We start from the raw sequence: 23,228 nt of genomic DNA, 5'->3' as shown, positions 1-23,228 counted from the left end.
AATATCTGCAGATATAGGATTCAAAAACATAAAACCCCAAACAAATATTAATGAAAAAAAAAAAACTCTTGTGCCGAAAACACAGGTAAACTGTATTTATCGATAAATTATGTTTATGTATGTAGCCTATGTAGGCTATAGCTAACGACTATATTTTTATATAAAAGCCTACTAGTATTATGATTATTTGATTCCCCTATAGTCTATACCACACCGCTAAATTGGAATAGTGCATAGCAAAGTCCCTATTTCACCCAAAAATATTGTCATTATTTACTCACCCTCATGCTGTTCCAAACCTGTATGAATTTCTTTCTTCTGTTGAACACAAAATACGATATTTTATAGAATGTTGGTAACCACCAGTTGACGGCACCCATTGACTTCATCCATATATATATATATTTTTTTTACTACTATGGAAGTCAATGGGCGCCGCCAACTGTCTGGTTACTGACATTCTTTTTCGGGGGTCTTTTTTGTTCAACAGAAGAAAGACATTCATGCAGGGTTGGAACAACTCGAGGGTGAGTAAGCAATGACAACATTTTCATTTTGGGGTGAACCATCCCTTTAAGACTATTTACTGTCTTGGATAGTAGGCGTCGATTGCAATGGAAGCGTTCGCGTCGCGTCACTCGGGTAAACAGGACTGCACTGAACTCGTGTACCCATGATGCTGTGAGTCAGTCGAAACTTTGACAGGCACGGAAGAGGATACAAGCGGGCAAAAACACAAGACATCATCTACCATACTGTTTATGAAAATGCACGAGTGTCGATAGCATTCTGCTGTTCGATATGCGGGGCCGCTGTCAGAGATCGCTCGCAGTTCAGGCGCGACTTGCACGCGCAGTTCATTGAGTGACAGGTAAGCAGGTAAGAGATGTTTTACAAAACATTCAGTTTACTTAGGTAAAACTTTTCTGTGCGTGGGCAGCTGTATTGGCCCTCGTTAACTAAATGTGTGAGTCGGGGGGCACAAAACAAAAACGTTTCGTGATATCTATTTCATCGCATAGAAAGTTAATGAGCAACCTATCGCACCCTGGAGCAGCAAGTGCTGCGTCAGTGCGTCGCGCAAAATGGGTTGCCAGATCCTTTTCGATTACACGTTGTATTCAGCAATGGCTACTATAATAGGCCACACTAGCATTTATTGATAAATACTGAGGAAAACGGGCTACATAACTAAAACACGTTTGTCAATCAAGAATAACATTCACACAGAGAATAAGGGTGTCATAATTGTACCTTTAGGGGTACAACAGCTTGTCACTGGGGTGGGGAAGTAGGCCTACCCTTAAAAGGACACATTTTTACCTTTTTTTGTCACCACAAAAAGGTTCATAGTAGTACTCTTTAGGGTACAACAGCTTGTCACTGGAGAAGTACCCTTAAAGGTGAACTATGTAGGATTTTTGCAGTAAAATATCCAGAAACCACTAGGCCAGTGTTATATATTTTGTTCAGTTGAGTACTTAGAATGTCCCAAATGTTTTCAACTATTTGTAAATCGTGAGAAAATTGCTATTTTAACCAAGGAACCGGGACGTGTGAGCTATGCATGTTAGGGAGTCGCCTGTCGATTGCGTCATATCTGCGTCACCCTCGGTCTCGGTTTTATTCAGTGAAACACTTTACTCTCACTGCAGTGTGAACAAGTGTCATAGCAGCCGCCGAGTGAAAGTCATAACTTCCTTTTCAACACACTCAGATATATCTAATACGATAAACAGAGTTGCGTTACCTCAAACTCATGACTGGAAAAGAGGAAGTACCGCCGGCAACCGTGTCATAATAAAAGTCCCGCCAGCGACTATGCCATAATAACAGTCCCGCTCTTCAATCGCTCCTGCGGCCTTGCTCAGCTCCACAACACTTGGTCCTGCTCTGCTTCAGACTACAGTAATGTTAATAATCGCATCCATGAACATGATTTCTGCCCGAGTCCTATCCTGACTGTTTCCCACCGGCTGTGAGGTGAAGACCACATGTCCCGAGATTCTGCGCTCAAACGTGCCGTCATCAAACTACGCCTTTGTTTTGAACAGGCGACCTCTAGTGGACGGAAAAGTTACATAGTGTAGCTTTAAAAGGACATCTTTGTACCTTTTTTTACTCCTAAAATATACATATTAGTACCTTAGAGCAGTGGTTCCCAACCACGTTCCTGGAGGACCCCCAACAGTGCACATTTTGCATGTCTCCTCAATCAAACACACCTGATTCAGGTCATCAGCTCATTAGTAGCTACTCCAAGACCTGATGTGGGTGTGTCAGACAAAGGACACATCCAAAATGTGCACTGTTGGGGGTCCTCCAGGAACGTGGTTGGGAACCACTGCCTTAGAGTACAAATACGTACCTTAAGGTATTACTATGAACCTTTTTGTGGTTAAAAAAGGTACAAATATGTCCTTTTAAGGGTACTGCCCCAGTGACAAGCTGTTGTACCCCTAAAGGTACAATTTTGACACCCTTTTTCTCTGTTGGGTGAAACCTCCATCATCCATTTTCTCAAAATTTTTTTTTTAGAAAATTGTCTATTTTCTCCCCTTGCCAGTCAAAGCAAGCATGGAAATGTCAAATATTTATAATAAATATGTATAAACATTTTAATACAATATTTTAATTATTAAAATAATTGTATTAATATTTAAATACTTAACGATGTTGACAAAATACCATATTCTGCACATCACCACACATCGATTCATTGCAGCTGTCATTTTGTTTTTTTCTGGTGATCTACTAAGACCTACTTAAAACAAGGACAATTATGTGAGGAAAATGAATGTTTTTATTTTTAGATTTAGCCTGTGACAGAGTTCATCTATTTTGATCCAATATTTTACTATACTGTATTTGTGTAGCCTAATATCCAATACTATCACTTAGGCTACATGGTGGTGGGTTTAAAGTGCAATGGGGCTTTTTTTCATTGATCAGATGTGATTGTTTTCCTCCAGGACATGATCTGATTGTGAAACTGTGAAAGCAAATGGGAATCTCCGAGTATTTAAGTGTTTGTTGAGTAAAGTGCTGAATAGGGATCAGTTCAACTGTAACAGTGGCTGCAGTGTGTAAGTGAATAATTCATTTCTAAGCTATTATCCGTATCCATGTTTGAGTCTGGTTTCCTTTACAAATTTTGCATTTCCTGGGGCAAACAGTTTAAATTTTATATATTACAGGTCACAGCTGATTAGTCTACTGTATCTAATGATAAATTGGGTCTTTTATTTGGCTACTGAGATCCAGTGTCATGACTAACATGACGCATTGGCACTGCATGTTTTCATCATGTTCTGGAACTCCTATTACAGTGATTATAGCAGAGGATAATCAAATCCTTTTAGGAGCTTTTTCTTGACCTCTTGTGTCACACATCGAACCACTAAATATCATTTACAAGTATTACAACTATCATGTGGCGTTCCTCCAAGCATGTGTTTTCAGAGAGTGGCCGGTTTTGTAAATTGGACTTTGATGACGCAAGGGTTGGATGCTGCAAGAATATGCTGTGATCCAACATTGAGTCTTTGTGTCGGTTGACTAAGGCCGGTATCTGCCAGTCTCTGCTCTCTCTAGTTAATATTCATGACATTGTTTGGCCACTGCCTGACAGAGTTTTATTGTTTGTGTTTTGTTTATTTGTGCTTTGCTACCTGTTCCATTCACATTCGTAGTGATGTTGTTTATCTCTGCTCTTGCCTCTCTCAGTTTGTCAGACATGGATCATAAGGATGTATTCGCATCATTGCAGACAGTATGTTCAGAGGTTATCTTGGCTCTTAATGGATCCCTCAGCAATTCTTCTTCACATGTTGATGCTACGGATCGTCTGTTGGGGGTGATGAGACAGGTTCAGGAACATGGTCGTGCTGTTGAACCCTTGATCACTGGATTTACTACTGTCTATCACCATTTTGATTTGGATGCACAGACCCCCGGCAATGGATATCGGACATTAGTCAAGGTAACTGCTAGTTGGTTGCAAAACTGATGAGTGCATAAAAAAAGGGAATTTTTTAAGCTTCAAATTTGCAAGTAAGTTTGTTTTACTTGCAAATGAGTGGTCGGATGCAAAAAATGGCTTGTCGTAAAAAAGAACTTGTCAGCGGTCAAGATAAATGCTTTTGGCTGTAATTTAGCGGTTTACTAATTTTATAGGCTACCTGTTAATGCCTTATTATGGTATGTGAATTCCTGTTGAAGTTTAAATTAATCATTTTAAATTATTTATAATTTTAATGATTAAAATAATTAAATTGTTGTTATTGTTATGTAAATGTAATTTTTTTTATTGTTTATGTACACTTCCGTACACTTCCAATTGTTTTGATCAGTAAAAAGAGTGATATTGTGAAATATTGCTAAAATTTAAATAAACGATTTTTCTTCTATTTAAATATATTTTAATAAGTAATTCATCCCTGTGATGGAAAAGCTGAATTTTCAGCATCATTACTTTAGTCTTCAATGTCACATGATCCTTCAGAAATCATTCTAATATTTTGATTTGGTGCTCAAGAAACATTTATTGTCAAATTTGAAAACAGTTTTGCTGCTTAATATTTTTTTGTGAAAACCGTGATTCTTTTTTCAGGATTCTAGATAAATAAAAAGCTCTAAATAACAGCATTTATTTGAAACAGAATATTTTGTTACATTATAAATGTATTTGTTGTAGCATTCTTCTTTGCTGAATAAATACTGTAAGCCCTATACTAAATTCGGACTGACCCTTAAACTTTTGTACGGTACTGTTAAAAAGGAGGCCATTGACTTTTCTTGTTCCCATAGGTGGTCCATTCCTGCGTCATCCACATCATCCAGAAGGCCCGTTACATCGCATCAAACTGTACTGGAGCGTTTTTCCGGATGGACCATAATGTGACGGAAGTGGAAGCATACTGTAGTGCCCTGTGTCAGCTGCGAGCATTACTTTACCTGGCACAGATACTACTCAATGACAATGCCCTTGGTCAGCTCTATTCACAGGACGAAGGGGGTTTAAGCAAGAGGTTTGTGCAAGAGTACATCTCCATGGACAAAGCTTGTTTCTATGGCCGCTGCTTGGGCTTCCAGGTGAGATAATGTGATCACCTCTTTTGCAAATGTTTTTCATTTCAAGTTTTTTACTGTACTATCAACCACCCATAATTAAAGGTGTTTATCGTTTCACTGGTGCATGCAGTTTATGATGTATGTAAATTTGTTCCAGAAACACAAAGTCTCTATTTCTTTGTCTCTCCTACAAGTTTCCCCCCTCTCTCAGGCCTTTTCTACAGACAGTGGTCATCAGTATGGTGTCCTTTGGTGAAAACTACAAGAAACAGCAGACTGGGCTTGGTAAGTGCAGCCTCAATTGGATGCATCAAAATCCTCTCATAATATTAGGGCTACATGATTTATTCTTTTCATGCATTTATGTCTGTTATTTATGAAAGCTTTACTTTTTTTCTCAGAATTGCAGAATCTCAAAATTCAGAGAAAAAAAGTCTAAATTGTGATATAAAGTCGCAATTCTGAGAAATTAAGAATTGCAAGATATAAACTCATAATTCTTACTTTTTTCACAATTACGAGTTTATATGTCACAATTGACTTTTTTCTCTTTTTTATCAATATATTTATTATTTTCACATGAACGATTTACAGAATGCGTTCAGTATAAAAGTAGACAATCTTCTAACCACCCTACCATCCCTATCCGACCCCTCAATAGACAGAACACTCAAATAGGCATTATTACAAGAAAAAAATTATAATAATAATTATAATAAAATAAATAGAAAAAAAAAAAAGAAAAAAAAAAAAAAAAATATATATATATATATATATATATATATATATATATATATATATATATATATATATATATATATATATATTTAGGGGTTCAAGTAAAGAAGGGTTACATTAACACATCAGTATGTTCAATCAACATCCACATTATTCATATATAATATTATTTAATACATTTGCCCCAAATCTTTTCGAACATCGATGGGTTTTTTTTTTTTTTTTTTTCAGATTAAACATTATTTTTTCAACAGGAACATAGGATGAATGTTCTCTAAGCCATACAACATGACTGGGTGGTTCTTCTGATTTCCATTGTATAGCTATACATTTCTTTGCTGCTATAAGAGCCATCTTAACAAAACGTAAATTCCTTTGATCAAGTTGGAGGACCGATTCATTTCCCAATAGCATAAATCTTGAATCAAATGAAAGCTTAACATTAATAATCTTAACAATAGTTTGTATTATATTTTCCCAATCGGTTTCTAGTTTCGAGCAGGTCCAAAACATATGCAATAATGTACCAACCTCTGTTTTACATCTAGGACAACTGTCTGAATATGAATCACTAAACTTTTGTAATCTTTCAGGTGTATAATATACCCTGTGTATAATATTAAACTGTATTAGTCTGTGTCTACTGTTGAATGAAAATGTTTGAGCATTTTTACAGATGTATGATGTAAGAATCTTGCTCAAAGGAACATTCAGATCTGTTTCCCATTTAAGTCTGGAAGATAAAACATCCTCCCCATATAATTCAATGACGTTGGTATACATATAGGACAAAACCTTTGGACCCTTTTTTTCCTCTTATAATATTGTCTATTTAGAGTGAGGAGAGGGGCCTTAAATGACCTCCTTGTAATGTAGTAATATAATGCCTCACCTCAAAATATTTAAAAAAATGTTTAACAGGAAGAGAGAACTTTATTCTCAATAGTTCAAATGTCATTAGTGTGTCGTCCTCATATAAATCTCCGAACACTGGAATACCCTTATTATACCAGTCCAGTATTGTGTTATCCCATCTCTTAGTACCTCAGGAAGAGCCGGGTTGCAATAAATTGGAGTATTGTTATATACTGGTAATAGCCATTTAAAAAAAATGTTTAATCTCGAACCACAATTTGCATGTATGTCTAATGAATGGGTTATCAATCTCCTTTGTAACACAAGTCAGGGGGATGAATTACGCCTTGTCTAGAGGAATTTCTCCTGCGTGGTATTTTTCAATTTGTATCCATGCAGGTGGAGATGTACTATTCACCTGTCAAAATCATACCACTCTCATTTGTGCTGCCCAAACATAAAGCAAAAAATCTGGGAGTTGTAATCCACCTTTTTAAAATGCCATATGTAATGACTTAAGTTTAACCCTTGGAGTTTTATTATTCCAAACAAATGTTCTAACCGAACTATTGAGATTATTAAAAAAACTTTTGTGGGATAGAGATCGGAAGAGTTTGAAATAGATATAAAAATTTAGGAAGCATGTTAATTTTTATGCAATTTATCTTGCCAATTAGTGATAATGGTAGTGAGTTCCATCTTACCAGGTCTATCATTACCTTTTTAAGTAGTGCGGAATAGTTCAAAGAATATGCTTCTTCCAACTTAGAAGGAATATTTAGTCCTAAATAAACTACCTTTTCTGAATTCCATGAAAAAGGGATGTTATTTAAGGGCATTTTCTCATTTTCTCCGCAGCCAAATTCAGTGGCATCATAACACTTTTATTTACATTAATTTTATATCCAGATATTTCTCTACATTTTCCCAATAATTGAGATAAGTTAGGCAGCGATGAGTCAGGGTTAGTAACGTATAACATTACATCATCTGCGTACAATGATATTTTATGTACATAACCTCCTATCTCTAGCCCAGAGATTGATTCGTGTGCCCGAATTGCAATGGCCAGGGGTTCCCCCGCTAGTGCAAACAGTAACGGTGATAAAGGACATCCCTGTCTGGTTCCCCTTGACAAATTAAAGCTCGAAGATAAATCGGAGTTAGTACGGACAGTTGCAGATGGATTTCTATACCAAAGAATAAAAGATGGACCAAAATGTATTTTTTGCAAAATAGCTATCAAATAAGGCCATTCAAATGCTTTTTCTGCATCCAACGAAAGAGCAATCACTGAAGAATCGATTTGTTTTGCTGAATAAAAAATATTTATAAACCTCCGTATATATTATCAAAGGAGGATCTATTTTTAATAAATCCAGTTTGATCCATATGAATTAAACTAGGCAAGACCTGCTCTAAACGTAAAGCGATCATTTTAGTGAAAATTTTGTAATCAGAATTAAGCAGTGAGATTGGTCGGTATGAGGTACATAGATTAGGGTCTTTGCTGGGTTTCAGCAAGACTGTAATTAAAGCCTGATGTAAAGTCTCTGGTAATTATTTTTTATGAATTGCCTCCTTGTACATCGAGAGCATCGGATCGATTAATTTGGGAAAAATTTTTTTTTATTATAATCCATTGAGAAACCGTCCAAAGTTGTCTATATTATTCTTTATAAAGTGCAACGCTTCAGAGTTATTCAATAAATGGTTGCTAAATCGCCAGAGCTTACAATTCGGCAATTCCAGAGAGTGTTGCATTGATATAAGTAAAGGGGCATGATCTGACAATATTCTTGGTTAAGTACTTTACCAAAGTTATTCTCTGCATAGCAATTGTTCCTCTTAAAATAATACTGTATATATACCGGATTTGTCTTTATCCACAGACTCCGTTTGAAAGGGTATATTTTTGTCAATAAGTATACCCACCCCTCTGGATTGCAATGTAAAGGAAGAAAAGAAAACCTGTCCAATCCACTGCTTTTTAAGATTTTGATTTTCAGAGTCAGTCAAATGCATTTCTTGTAGCAAAGCGATTCTGATGTTATGTTTTTTAAGGTATAGAATGACTTTTTTCCCTTTAAGTCTTTGATTTAACCCATTGACATTCCAGTAACATACTTATATTTCAGTGTACTTGACATTAACTATGGATTAATGCAGCCAAAAAAATTTAATAACTAAAACATGTGTTCTGTCTACTATCCCCAACTACTCCCACCACTTCCCCAAACGAAGTGTGGAACTTTGAATCCCCATGACTGATTGTGCACCGTAATATGCGGTCGAATTTGACTTCCTCTTCCTTATCCAACCTAACTAGCTCCCAAGCTCCGTAAAATGTTTGACTTAGAATACCTTGTGGCTTGCCATTTTCCGTTGGTCGTTGCTGCAAAGTGCGATGAGCTCTTTCAATTTCGTAGATCTCGTCCTCCTTCCCCAGAATCTTAGGTAGCCATTCTTTCAAAAAACCCACTGGGTTTTTACCTTCCACTCCCTCGGGGAAGCCGACAAGACGTAAATTCTAATGGCGAGATTGATTTTCGAGTTCATCAATTTTGTCTTTCAACTGCTTAATTTCGCCGTCAACAGCCAGCTTGACATCCACCACATCCTTGTGAAGTCCCGTTATTGCTTCTTCCATCTCCATCTGTTTTGTTTCTGCCTCGACCACTCTCAGATTTGTTGATTGTAGTTCATTACACATTTTCTCCAATGATTCTGCAAACTTACTCAGACGTCCGTCGATTAACTCTTGAATTCTGAGAAATCCTTTTTCCATTTCTGCGTGGAACCATGGCAGAGGGTCCGATCTTGGCAGCCTCGCGTCTTGGGCATCCTCTTTTTTATCCGTTTTCTTTGGATTCTGCATATTTATCGGAATGTTCGAGATGCAACAGAGTTATTATTTTTAAAGAAAGTACTATTAAGAGTCTTTATTGAGGATTTAGATGGAATTATTCGGGAGCTCCATGCACCACGTCTTACTCTAGTGCCGCCATCACCGGAAGTCCAGTTGACTGTTTTCTCAGAATTGTGAGATACAAACTCGCAAGTCAAAAGTTTTATCGCAATTCACTTTTTTTCTCAGAATTGTGATATATAAACTCGGAATTCTTACTTTTTCTTGCAATTGGGAGTTTATATATCACAATTTACTTTTTTTTCTCAGAATTGTGAGATATAATCTCGCAATTCTTGCTTTTTTCGGGCAATTGCAAGTTTATCTCAATTGACTTTTTTTCTCAGAATTGTCAGATATAAACTAATATAATTATAATATTATAATATAATAATTATAATATAATAGAAATATAATATAAACTTGCAATTCTGAGAAAAAAGTCGGCTCACATTTTTCTCGCAATTGCGAGATTATATTTCAAATTCTGGAGGAAAAAAATCTGAATTGTGAGATAAAAAGTCTCAATTACCTTTTTTAATTTTTTTTAATTCCATGGCGGAAACAAGCTTCCATAATTATTCCCGTAAAATAATGAGGACATTTTTCTCTTTCAATTCTTACACAATTACATATCCCTTTCGTCAATAAAGTTTGATTTATTTACAGGCATGGCTGCCCTTTCTTTCTTCACATCGGGCAAATATGTGGTGGACCCTGAGTTGAGGGGGAAAGAATTTGAGCGCATCACTCAAAATCTGGATATGCAGTTTTGGAAAGCCTTTTGGAACCTTACTGAGTCTGAGATATTATCAGTAAGTGCGATTATGTTTATGCATGATTCTAAATGAGAACCGATTAAACAACATCCGTTATATTGTTCTTGATCTTTAGGTTTACAATTATATTTGCAGTACTATTTAAAAGTGTGGGGTCGGAATGATTTTTAATGTTGTTGAAAGTCTCTTATGCTCACTGCATTTATTTGATGAACATTTCTATTTGAATATATTTTAAAATGTAATTTATTCCTGTGATGGCAAAGCTGAACTTTCAGTATCATTACTCCAGTCTTGAGTGTCACATGATCCTTCAGAAATCATTCTAATATGCTGATTTGCTTTTCAGGAAACCTTTCTTATTATTATCGATGTTGAAAACGGCCGTGTTGCTTATTATTCTTGTGGAAAGCTTAATTATTTTTTCAGGATTCTTTGACCAATAGATAGAAAGTATTTGAAATAGAGTATTTTTGTTACATTATTCATGTATTTACTGTCACTGTTGATTCTTTGCTGAATAAATAAGCCTATACTAATTACAGACTGACCCCAAAATTTTGAACGGTAGTGTACAAAATAAGACACAGGTTCAAACGGTCTTTTTTCTTTCTTATTCTGTTTTTCTCTGAAGAGTTTGACGAGGATTGCTTCCAGTGTGGTGCAAGTGAATGTAACATTAACTGTGCCAGCTGAAGGTCTGAGTTTGCCACTGGCCTCTGACCCCAATCTCTCAGTCGATGTGAACCCTCCACTTGCACACTGGGGCCCTGGGCCGGTCAACGTGCGCTTGATCTCACACACACTCCGACAAGGACAGGTTTGTGTCTTCACATAATTCATTATTAACATATTTATTCAGGACAAGCAGGCTCTGAGGGATGTTTTCAGTTACTTAGAATGAGCATGAATAAATGTTTTCTTCATTCTTGTAATTAGTTAGATCGGCTGCTAAAGTTAGCACTAAGCATTCAGCTGAATTTCCTCCATATTTGATCTCTTTCCACAGGACAGTGCAGAACTGTTAGCACTTTCTCGCCCTGAGGGGCCTCAGCTCACTCTGCCGGGGAGTTTCAATCGTCAGACAGCTCCTCTTTCTCCCTGCCTGCTCATACACTTCCATGGAGGAGGCTTTGTCGCACAAACTTCAAAATCACATGAGGTATGCCTGTGGCAGTTTTACCTGCCTCTACTATATTTCACATACATTTTTTGCTGAGGCCCTCTTTGTCTTTTTGTCTTTATTGTAGAATTACTTGAAGAGCTGGTCAAAGGATCTGAATGTGCCTATTCTCTCTGTGGATTACTCACTGGCTCCAGAGGCTCCGTTCCCCCGGGCTCTAGAGGAGTGTTTCTATGCCTACTGTTGGGCTTTGAAGAATTGCCATTTGCTGGGTTTGTATTGCACACCCCTCACTAGATAGAAGCAATTAGTATACATAATGTAATTTTAACATTTACATGTGCTAGCCAATTATTTTATGGCCGTCTAAATCGGAAATTCTAGTGTATTTCTCCTTGTTTAATTATGCTGTCTACTTTGCAACTCCCTTGTTCCTGTCTATGAATTGATGTTGTATGAATTTGTCACAGAGTTAGATTATCACTATGAATTACCATTTATAGCACCTTTTTGTCTTGAGATTTTCATTGTAAATTGTGTCCCTGGACCACAAAACCAGTCATAAGTCGCACAGGTATATTTGTGGCAATAGCTAACAATACATTGTATAGGTCGAAATTATCGATGCCAAACATCATTAGGTTGTTAAGTAAAGATCATGTTCCATGAAGATATTATGTATATTTCCTACTGTTAATATAACAAACAGTTATTAGTATTAGTAATATGCATTGCTAAGGACTTCATTTTGACAACTTTAAAGGCAATTTTCTCAATATTTAGATTTTTTTTGCACCCTCAGATTCCAGATTTAATATTTCAAATATTGTCATATTCTAACAAACCATACATCAATGGAAATATTATTTATTCAGCTTTTCAGATGATGTATAAATCTCAATTTCCAAAAATGTACCCTTATGACTGGTTTTTTTACAGGGTCACAATTGTCCTACGTTGTGACAAATGAAATTTGAAATCCAAACATTCCATACAATTTCTCAATTAACATGAGAATATTGTTAATAGTAATTGATAATATAAAAAAACCTGCATGTACACTACCATTCAAGTATTTGGGGTCAGTAAGATTTTTTTTTAAAGAAAAGTTATTTTAATTCAGCAAGGATGCACGTGACAGTAAAAACATTTATAATTTTACACAAAAAAACTATTTCAAATAAATGCTTTTAAACTTTTTATTCATCAAAGAGTCCTGAAAAAAATGTATCACAGTTTCCACCAAAATATTGAGCAGCACAACTGTTTTCAACATCAATAATAATAAGAAATCTTTCAAATCAGCGTATTAGAATGATTAGGATAAGGATCATGTGACACTGAAGTAATGATGCTGAAAATTCAGCTTTTCCATCATAGAAATAAATTAAATGTATAAGTAAACATTTATTTTAAGGTCCTGACCCCAAACTTTTGAACAGTAGTTATAATAATTATAAAATATTTAGCTTATAAAATATAAATGCTTTTTGAAATATTTTTTGATTAAATATAACATTTCACACTTCAAAACTTCCCAAAAGTATTTTTTTTATGTCAAATACTCATAATTATTATCAATTAAATGTTTTAATTTTGATAACGTTCTAGTTTTTATGACCCAATGATCTAAAGCCAGTAATTTCTAGCCTGTGTGCTAGTGAAATAAATCTAGTTGATGCGAAGGATAACTCATTTAATCTCCATAGAATCCTATAGCCAAGAAAGAGATTTGAACTTAAGGTGCTGAAAAGAACCTTTCGAACTTTATTTTTACCTTTAGGTGTGTTAGCATAGTAATAGGTGTGGACATGAACTGCAATCAATGCCAGCCATACCTCAGAACTCTCTAAATGTTGATCTTGTTACACAGGCTCGACTGCAGAGCGTGTTTGTTTGGTGGGAGACAGTGCAGGTGGTAACCTGTGCATAACCGTCTCTATGAGGGCTGTGTCTCATGGAGTACGCGTTCCTGATGGGATTGTGGCAGCATACCCAGCAACTCTGCTAACAACAGACGCCTCACCATCCAGACTACTCACTTTAATCGATCCTCTGCTGCCTTTGATTGTGCTCTACAAGTGCATCGATGCCTATGCTGGTGAGCTTTTGGATCAAGTCAAGACATGTTTATTTATATAACGCTTTAAACAGTAAAGATTGTTTCAAAGCAGCTTTTCAGTAATAAATAGGAACGAAAACAGAAGCAATGTAGAAATATTCTTCAAATAGGAAACAATAAATTTTAGGGCCAGATTACAATATAGAGCCAGATTTACTAAACAGGGCAAATTAGCGTGAGCACGCAAATACCTGTAAATTGACGAGCGCAAATCTTAGTAAATCACCTTGCAATGATTAATTTAAAAACTCTCCTCCCATGCATTTTGGGTCTGAAAGGGGAACTCCTACAAATGCATATGCAATAAGGTCAGCCACAAAAATACCTCTGTCCACGCCTTTTCAGCGTTAAAAGTTTCCACTGGGTGTCTTTAGAAAATCCTGACAGTAGTTTTTAACGCCAAAAGAGGGTTTGCGATGCTGCAAGCTGTTAGTAAATCTGGCCCATAGTGTCAAATCAATTCATTTATTCACAAGATATAATTTTTTTGGGAAAAAATAGGAACTCCTCATGCAAAATCTTTTACAGTGGGTTCTAAAATTCTGAGATGACGGTTGAGCAAAATATTGGTTGAGCGAGACATTTGTTACAGTATTTATTAAAGGGGTCATGATGAACTGCATTGTTTTATTGTTTTATGATGTTTCCTGGGGTGCACTTATAATGTTAGAATGCTTTTTACATCAAAAATTGTCATAATTTATAAATAAAAGGCGTTTTTCCTACCCTGATGCTGATACCCTGATACCCTAGCCCTCTGCTCTGAACGCTCTGTTTTAAGGGGCGTGTCTGCTGTGAGAGTTCAGTGTAAACACCCACTGCTGTGATTGGCTAACGTCTTTCCATTTGAAATACCTAAGTATTATGCTGCATTCACACCAAACGCGAATAGAGCGCCACAATCGCGTCTACCAGGTCAAGTTGGACGCCTGAACATTTTTAATCCATTTGCGCGTCTACAGGAATTTTTACGCGCGTATAAATTGAGCATTTGAAGCGAAATAGACGCACGTTCAAGGCGCTCCAGGATAAATATGTCATAAAACACCATTCTGCCTCTTTTCATTTTCATTAAAAATATATATTAAGCATTAATAGCCACACAAATGTTGTCCAGGCAACTCCTACATTATCTTCAATGCATTTATATTTAAATACCCTTAAAAAAAATAAAGTTATGAAACTTCTCTTTGCCCTCAGTCAAAACGATTTGGCAGACAACAAATTATAGATTCATGAGGGCAAAGATCGCCCGTTAGATCTACACAAGACAAACCACTACAGGACAGACAATTTTTTTTTAAATAGGCGCTCTCTTTATAAATAAACCACAGATTTGAGCTTTAAACAACTACATTCTCACCTGAAAAAGTCTTAAAACCTCATTTTGTGACACAATAGTAGTATTTTTAAATTATGCAGGGTTTCTCATCACGTCACTTTACCACGTGACCGCATCGAGCCGGCTCCTGATTGGTTAACGCGGCGCGAATTGACGCCAAAGTAAAAAAAATTCAACTCGGGCATCAGACGGGCATTCGCTTGTAAGCACCACTCGCATGTAATGCGCGTATCGCGCAAGACACTCAATTCATGTCCAATTCGCGTCATTCGCACAAACTGGACGTGCGAATGAGGCGGAATCGCGTCCATCGCGCCACGCGAAACGCGTCTATCGCGCCGCAGGACCTCCAGACGCGCGTCAACGCACCTTTCCATTGACTTAACATTGAAATCACTCGCTCCTGACGCTCTATTCGCATTTGGTGTGAACACAGCATTACTCTCTCTTTTGGCGCGTTTTTACTATTACAGCTCTCATGGTTTACTAATCGTGAAAAGTGTTGCATTACATTTAGATCTATGGCATTATATTTAGATCAATGGCATTATATTAAGATCGTGGCATGAAAGGTTGCAGTGATGATCATTGTAGCCGATCACACACATGTTGAGCACATGAAAGCAGTGATCTTTCATCTTCACTAACAGGGCAAACGTGATATAGTTAAGAGATTCGTTGTATAAAATGGGAGTCACTAATAAACTCGCTGTTTGATTGACCACTGCAGCGCATACTGCTCCAACGATTGCAAAAGGAGCTTTCTTTTATCGTTTTCTATATAGAATTTAATCACCGTTAAATAACAGATTATTTTCATCCTACTAAGAGAACTAACGCTAGTTGACGTTTAGTCACTGGTTTGATTTACTGACACACAGACAAAGAACATCTGACTACATGAATCATTACATTTCAGATCAGGCATTAGAATTAACACAGTTACTTACATGTTGCATTACTGTCGAGCCCAGGCACTACACAATATTTTGGAATCCTCAACGGCATGTTTATTGCTTGGTAGCTCGATCTGGTTCAACACTAGGCCTATGTTACATGTGCGAATTGGTGGGCGGGGCTATGGCTGGTTATTGTTCAAGATTTTTCGATCCGGTGCCAATTTCGATTTTTCGATACCGGTTCCTAACGATACTTTTTTCGATACCGGTTCCTAACGATACTTTTTTCGATACCATATGTTTTAAAATCCATTTCAACATCAACAAAAATACATTAAACACAAAACTTTTATTTTCCAACTTAATTAAAACAAATTCTGGTAACACTTCTCACTCAGGGTAACATTATTAAGGAAATGTATTATTATTTATTATTATATAATTAATATTATTATTATTAAGGATTTTTGGAGCCTTTATTAGATTAATCCTTACACTTAAGGTTGCAAAAGTTAGTCATTCAAGAGCAGTGAGTGTCATAAGGTTAATCAAACAACACAGGACAAAGAGAAACTCGGAGACAGCAGTTTATTCGACTGCTGTCACTTTAAGAGCGAACACGGATACGATTACATGCAGTTGCACAAATGTTCACAAGCGAGTCACGATGGGGTTTACGTGCATACTCGTCAAGACGGTAATTTAGTACATATTGTGTGTATTTGACCATTTCAGCGCAATTTGTATTCGCAAGCTTTTTGAGAGATGGCCTGTGTGTGTGTGTGTGTGTGTGCTGAGCGGTTTGAACACTGGCAAGACTTAAAAATGAAGGCAAATTCTAAACTTTAGTGACGATGCGACACTGCCTCTATTGTGCAAGTGGCAAATCCTGTGTCAACTGTGCAGCTCGATTTTAGTGCAGATGCGATGCGCTGATGTGAAGCCATTTGAGCATTTTGAGAGGGAAAGAGAGCGCGTGCGCACGCGGTGATTCACTCGCGCTGTTTGTGAACTTACGTCTCACAGAAAGTTTTCCTTTTGCGCCTTTGGTTGCAATATTCTTATCGCAGATGTTGCAATTTGCTGACTCGGCATCCACTTTTATGAAGTGTAGCCACACTTTAGACCTCTTTGGCATTGTAAAACGACGCGGTAGAACACGTGAGAAAAAACAACTACACTTGTGTTGTGTGACTGCGAGTATCTTCAGAAATCCTCCCCGTCACGTGGTGGTGGACAGCCAATCGTCGGTGCTTTACTTCCTTACATGCAAGTATGCTACAGGCTCACACAGACACAGCCGCTTGGCTTTTGGAACCGAAATTTGGCACCGAAAGATGAATCATTTTTCGATATATTACATAATTGGGGTCGCTTCAAGCTGCGGTCATGAAAAAAAGCCCGCGGCATAACCGTAGACTTGGCAACACTGCCGCTGCCTCGCTAGCGTTGCTGAGAAAGATATACGTATACAGTGACATAAGACATGGCTCTGTTGTGGCTCTCAGCCCGTGGAAAAGCAAACGGTTCTTAGAAGGCTCCTCAGTCGAACCAACTATGAACTGGGACTAGCTCTGGCTCTGAATTAGCTCTAGCACTGCCTTGATGGAAAAGGGGTAACAGAGAGCCAAGCCGTGGCGTCTCTGACAACACGCGCGCGCCCTGAAGGCAGACCTCTTTCACCTGCGTCCTTACAAAGCTTTGTCATTTTTATGTGTTTTAAGGCCTGCCGGTTTGAACATTGGAGCGATTTTAGACCATCAGATGTGTATTATGTTGAACTAATGCCCTTGTGACAAACGAACACTCAAGACAGAAGCGCGCACATCACGTGAAGATCGCGCGCAGAGACGAGCGCAGAAACGGTGTGTCAACGCCATCCTGTGACTAAAGTAAAGTCACCAAAGTAGCTTAGAAACTCAACCGTTATAGGCATATATTTTAATACCTTTGAAGTAAGTACAAACCACAGCTTCATAATGAAGACGGTATGACTAATTCACACACACTTATCACTCTCTCATTAATGCATTCAGATAAATGTAATGTAGGCCTATGCCTACTAATGTATCTGAATCTGATGTACAACAAGCAGAAATCTGCCCCATAGACATTAACTGCTGAAAGTGAACCGTATTTCCTTTAAGTATTTTAAAATCACAAAGAAATGCACTTTTTCATTAGAAAAAAAAATTCCACCTTTTAATAGTAGAAAATATTTACAGTAAAAACCTTATCAGGAACTTACCCCAAAACCTTATGAGGGCAAAAAAATGGAAAGCAAAAAAAAGCACAAAAAAAAAGCTAAATAATCGTTCATTAATCGTAATCGAGGTAAAATGTTCAATTAATCAAGGTTTTTATTTTTGGTCAAATCGTTACAGCCCTACTTCTAATTCATTATAACAGGTTATTTGGCTTATAGATTTTCGTCTCAGACTTTTGGACCCCACTGTATGTTTCACCTAGTCGTGACAATGCTAGAATGCTCTATATACCGTATGTACAGTGATAAACCTTCTGTCTTATCTGCTTGTACTGTCACTCTCTATCTCAGGTGCGAGTTGTCAGTCAGTACAGCCAGCTCAGCAGTTAGACACCCTGACTGCTTTGGGACAGGACACTATAAAGATTTTGAGTAACTTCGCCCAAGGAGCGTCAAATTGGCTTCAGACTTTTATGGATCCAAAGGCACAATCATCATCATCATCATCATCATCATCCTCTTCTACCACATCATCAAATGGTCCTTCACCTTCCAAGTCACTTTCTGTTGAGAGACCACAGGATGTCCAAGATTACCCAGAAAATTTTGAGCCGCTGCGATCTAGATGTCTGGCGGATATACAGACACCTCACACACCAATAATGAAGAACCCATTTGTTTCTCCTCTACTCGCTCCAGACGATCTTCTCAAGGGCCTTCCGCCTGTGCATATAGTGGTAAGACATGATGAATCTGCATTTCCAGAGATAGTGCGGTAACTCTTGTTTTAATGCTTTGAATGTTTTCCTCAGGCCTCTGCTTTGGATGCCCTGTTAGATGATTCAGTGATGTTTGCCAAAAAGCTGAGGAATATGAACCAGCCAGTGACGCTCAATGTGGTTGAAGACCTCCCTCATGGCTTCCTGAGCCTATTTCAGTTCTCCAAAGAAACCCAGGAGGCAGCAGATATATGTGTGAAACGAATCAAAGAAGTCCTCCAGCAAGAGGAACTACCTGCTGCTCAGAGGCAGCCGGGGATTATTTAGACAGGGAAAGTCATGATGGTCCACAAAAGTCCAAGAAATTACAGTAATCAAAATAAATAATAAATAAAGTGAAACTAGCTTTGACCGGTTTCGGAACCCAAAATTAGTCTATTAGTCTAAATTAGTCTAATTATCTAATTATTGCCAGCTCAACTCCTGGATCCAGCTTGCAATACCAAAATCATATCGGCTAAGGCTTAATATGCAGTTTTGTGACTCATTTTTAGATGTTCACAATGACCATTCACTGTTCTGTTCTAAATGTCTAAGCATCCACCAAAATTTCACCATTGTGCCTGTAGTGATGCAATAAGATTTATCCTAGCTGCTTTTGCACTACATACTTAACACTTTTTTTTTTAAAGTAACTGCATTGTGGCTTTTATTTGTCACAATTTCTGACATCTTGTTTTAGCTCAAATTCAAATGGTTTAAATGTTTAAACGTAGGGGTGTCAAACACACAGCCTTACTTTCTCTAATTTAACTTGTGCTGTGTTCAAAAGCCTTTACTTACTTTGATGTTCCCAGTCAAAAATGACCGGCCTTTTAAAACTGTTTCTAAATGTCTCAGTACTCTATATTATTGGATAAATATTGGATTCAATCTTTTTGTCAACTTGTTTTAATTGGCACAGGTTTTGCGTTTCTTTTTGGATCTGATTGGGCCTCATTTATCTGAGCTTATGCACTTCAAATTATGACCCGAAAAAGCATTATTTGTGGATGATTTTGGCGATATTGAATAAAATGTGAAGAAAATTCTGCAGAATTTATTGTTCCACAATTTAACCAGGAAGTTAAAAAATAGCACAAAGTCACACCTGTGGTGTTCCCAATAAAAAATGACCAGCCATTAAAGTGAATGGAGGAGACTGTAAATAAGAGAAAAATGTTCATCATGTTCACATATGTACTTTTGTGCTTTCAAACATAAATGCCTCGGACTTGTGCATGTGTGGATACATGCACACTCACGTTATCACACATGCACACACACACACAAAACATGTTCTTGTGCACAAACTACTTTGAGTATTACACACATTTTTTTTTCACAGAGATGAACTTTATCCTATTCTGAAATGCATCTTATATTCATTCATCCAACGTTACCACCCACGTGCACACACATGCGCGTATGCACACACAAAACATGTTCATGTACACAAATTATTACATGCTTTCTTTTTCACAGAGATTATCTTTATCCTATTTCTGCATCTAATATGCATTCATCCATCCAACAGTACCACACGGTTTCATGGGGACTTTTTTTACTGTGCAAACTAAATTCTATCCCCTACCCCGAAACACAACCCTCTGTTTCTGCATTTTTACATTTAAAAAAAATACATAATTTAATATGATTTATAAGTCGTTTTCCTCATGGGGACCAAAACATTTCTGGTATGTCTATCCATGTGGCGACATTTTGTCACCATAGTGTCGGGACACACACACACACACACACACACACACACACACACACTTGAAATGTCTTTGCCCTGCAGTGACCCTGCTACAAAAAAGTCCTTCTTTCAATGTCAACAGCAGAATATTGTACAGATGATTGTTACTCATCATTTGTTGCAATGTCTTTGATCTGGAAGCTCATGCACAGACAGCTTCTTGACCATTGTGCTGCCACTAAATTAATGATAAGCAGGGTGTTATGTGACATTTATATACCGTCGCTATAATTAGTACTTTTGTCACAGTTATTGTGAAACATGAAAATCCCAAAACACATTGTTATAAAATTTTGTCTGGAAGATGTGATGAAATGAAGAAGAAGAAAGAAGCACTTAGGCGGGGTCACTGTGGAGCATTTTGTGTGTGTGCACGTGTGTGGTAATGTTGGATAGATGAATGGATATTGGTGGCAGTTCATAATAGGATAAAGTTCATCTCTGTGATTAAGAAAGCATGTAAAAAAAAGATACATACAAAAAAAAGATATTTTGAAGAATGTCGGTAACCAAGCAGTTGACATTGACTTCCATAGAATTTTTTTTCATACTATGGAAGTCAGTGGGGCTCATCAACTGTTTGGTTACCGACATTCACTGTGTGTTCTGCAGAAGAAAGACATTCATACAGGTTGTGATTATGCACTTTACATCATTTGTGTTCTTTCTGTTGTCTACACTTGAACCTTTGTATTAGCTACCATGTTACCTCATAATTTCCTCAAAAAAGAAACCGGTCAGATGCACAAGAAACATTTGCTTGTGACCAGTTCCTGTTGTAGTAAACTAAACATCTGAAAGGTGTTCATTACCATAACCAAATTAGAATCACAACATGTTAAACTGTGATTCATCCCCCCTCAAATCTCCAAAAATGTTTGTTCTGGATTTTGATCAATTGAATGTCAAATGCAGAAATAAACAATCCACTATTTTCATTAAAGCATCTTTATTTCCAGAACTGTTTTGCGTCTGTATTTTGCAAAATTGAGCAACTATATTCTTTTATGTGTAGGCAATAGAGCTTTTTACAAAACAGATTAAGGCAGCTTTACAATGATAACAGGAAAATAATGTATGTTTTGGCTGTACGCCAATTCAGTGTTGATATATTTCCGTTGTAAAAAAATAAAATCATAAGTTATTAATTTCGTTAATTTATCTATACCCTCCTGAGACCCAGAAAAAAAGGTTTTTGAATTTAGTATTTTTTTATTCATGTGTTATGATATGTCCTCTGTAGTTGACACCAGGACTCAGTTGTTTAAAAAATAAAATGACCTGAAAATGCATGTATAGGCAAAAACAATGGGATTTATTTTTAATTCGCCAATCAATTTTTAGGTTTCAGGGTTTTTTTTAAACAAACTTTTTTTTTATTCTGAACTATGTTATGAAAGATATAATGAAATGCATTGATATACCATTTTACTTTATGCAATATGTGGGTAAAATGGCCATACTTGGATTTTCCCATTCAATACAATGTATCTATACACTGCGTCTAATTTGCATATTAATGTGTTCTTGGTGCAACATGTAATGAAAAAAGAAGTGTAATAATCGGAGTAATAATTGGCAACATTTTCATAATAATCTCAAATATTTCATAGGAATATTGATATGTAATTTCTTTCCCTATTAACTTGTTGTGTCTTCAAAATGCCTGATAAACATGATTTAAGTCCTGGCGTCCATTTCAGTGGACATTTATGAAATGAATGCCCTGTTTTGTAACAGAAAGTCATATTTTGATTAGAAACCACATAACATTTTCCTGAGATGTTGTTTATAACAAACAATTTGAAAATGAATCTGATTTAAATTATGATTAAAAAATATTATCATATTTCCATAAGAGCGCTAAACATTAGTGTCAGCCGTTTTTAAAGACCAAGAAGAAGTTGTTGTCCTGGTGAAACCTCCAAACATTTGGTATCTCTGCAAAGCCCCGAATGTGCTCTTTAAAGGACATCCAGACTATGATGTCAGAGAAATTCACTAAAATATAATGTCCACTACAGTGGACAAAAGTCTATTCCTGGGTCCCAGGAGGATACAGCAGCTCTGGAGAAAACAGCAACGTCATCATCGTCGTCCAGCTCAGTTCAGTTCTCACACAACGTCTATGCAGTCGGAACAATAATATTGTTGAATATTAACCCTTTCATGCATGGTGTCCACATTTGGGGACAGTTAATTTAACTCCATTTAGGGTTCATTTATCTTGGTAATTCTCTCCAAACCACGTGAGGGCAGTGTCAGTAGATTGACTGCAATATTTTAACAGTGGCTACTGTCTTGCATCCCAAATATTCATTGCTTGATGACATCATTAATCCAAGATGGCTGACAGCAAAAGCCATGTGCCAAATGCCCCAGGCATATCTGTGAAAAACTTTTACATAAGGAGGTCAATTGTGCTAAAAAAAAATTTGTATGTACAGTAAAGTATGATGAATATGTTAGTATTTTAAAAACTAAAATTTAGAGTAAAATGTCGTTTTTATACACCAAAAACTAACTGTCCACGTATGTGGACGTCATGCAACAGTGGAGTCAAATATGTTTTGAATTGTCTTATATTGTAATAAAACAGACATTTAACCAATATATCAACATAAATAACCATTCAAAATGACATATTACGGCATTAAATGGCAACT

At 36.8% G+C, this 23,228-nt stretch overlaps 2 protein-coding genes across 6 annotated transcripts in view; one reads left to right on the top strand and one right to left on the bottom strand.

Moving 5' to 3' along the window:
• Positions 1-23,228, bottom strand: part of LOC307133598 (craniofacial development protein 2-like) — a 1,416,430-nt gene that overhangs the window by 1,350,807 nt on the left and 42,395 nt on the right. The gene's annotated exons all lie outside the window — the stretch shown is intronic.
• On the top strand, positions 614-21,519 carry lipea (lipase, hormone-sensitive a). Of its 5 annotated transcripts, none has more exons than XM_079828702.1 (12): positions 689-871; positions 2,973-3,086; positions 3,727-3,982; positions 4,810-5,094; positions 5,268-5,358; positions 10,244-10,389; positions 10,988-11,173; positions 11,363-11,515; positions 11,604-11,748; positions 13,350-13,577; positions 18,397-18,782; positions 18,858-21,519. In XM_079828702.1, the coding sequence occupies exons 3-12, from the start codon at positions 3,737-3,739 to the stop codon at positions 19,089-19,091; spliced, it is 2,100 nt and encodes a 699-aa protein (XP_079684828.1). In that variant the 5' UTR covers positions 689-871; positions 2,973-3,086; positions 3,727-3,736; the 3' UTR covers positions 19,092-21,519. The 5 variants fall into 5 exon arrangements, with proteins under 5 accessions (XP_079684826.1, XP_079684825.1, XP_079684828.1 ...); XM_079828701.1 differs by having other exon boundaries at positions 716-879; XM_079828700.1 differs by lacking the exon at positions 2,973-3,086 and having other exon boundaries at positions 614-871.

This window comes from Gobio gobio (genome assembly GCF_949357685.1).
Source record: "Gobio gobio genome assembly, chromosome: 11".
In the NCBI taxonomy this organism is placed as follows: domain Eukaryota; kingdom Metazoa; phylum Chordata; class Actinopteri; order Cypriniformes; family Gobionidae; genus Gobio; species Gobio gobio.
The sequence above is the reverse complement of the archived record's forward strand: the minus strand, read 5'-3'. Positions and strand labels throughout refer to the sequence as shown.

What these genes read in the sequence shown, in the direction of transcription:
- lipea (XM_079828700.1), top strand. Translation starts at nt 3,737, where the DNA reads ATGGATCATAAGGATGTATTCGCATCATTGCAGACAGTATGTTCAGAG. An exon ending in GAAACAGCAGACTGGGCTTG is followed by an intron (nt 5,359 to 10,243) that starts GTAAGTGCAGCC and finishes ATTTATTTACAG; the next exon opens with GCATGGCTGCCCTTTCTTTC. An exon ending in CTGAGTCTGAGATATTATCA is followed by an intron (nt 10,390 to 10,987) that starts GTAAGTGCGATT and finishes TTTTCTCTGAAG; the next exon opens with AGTTTGACGAGGATTGCTTC.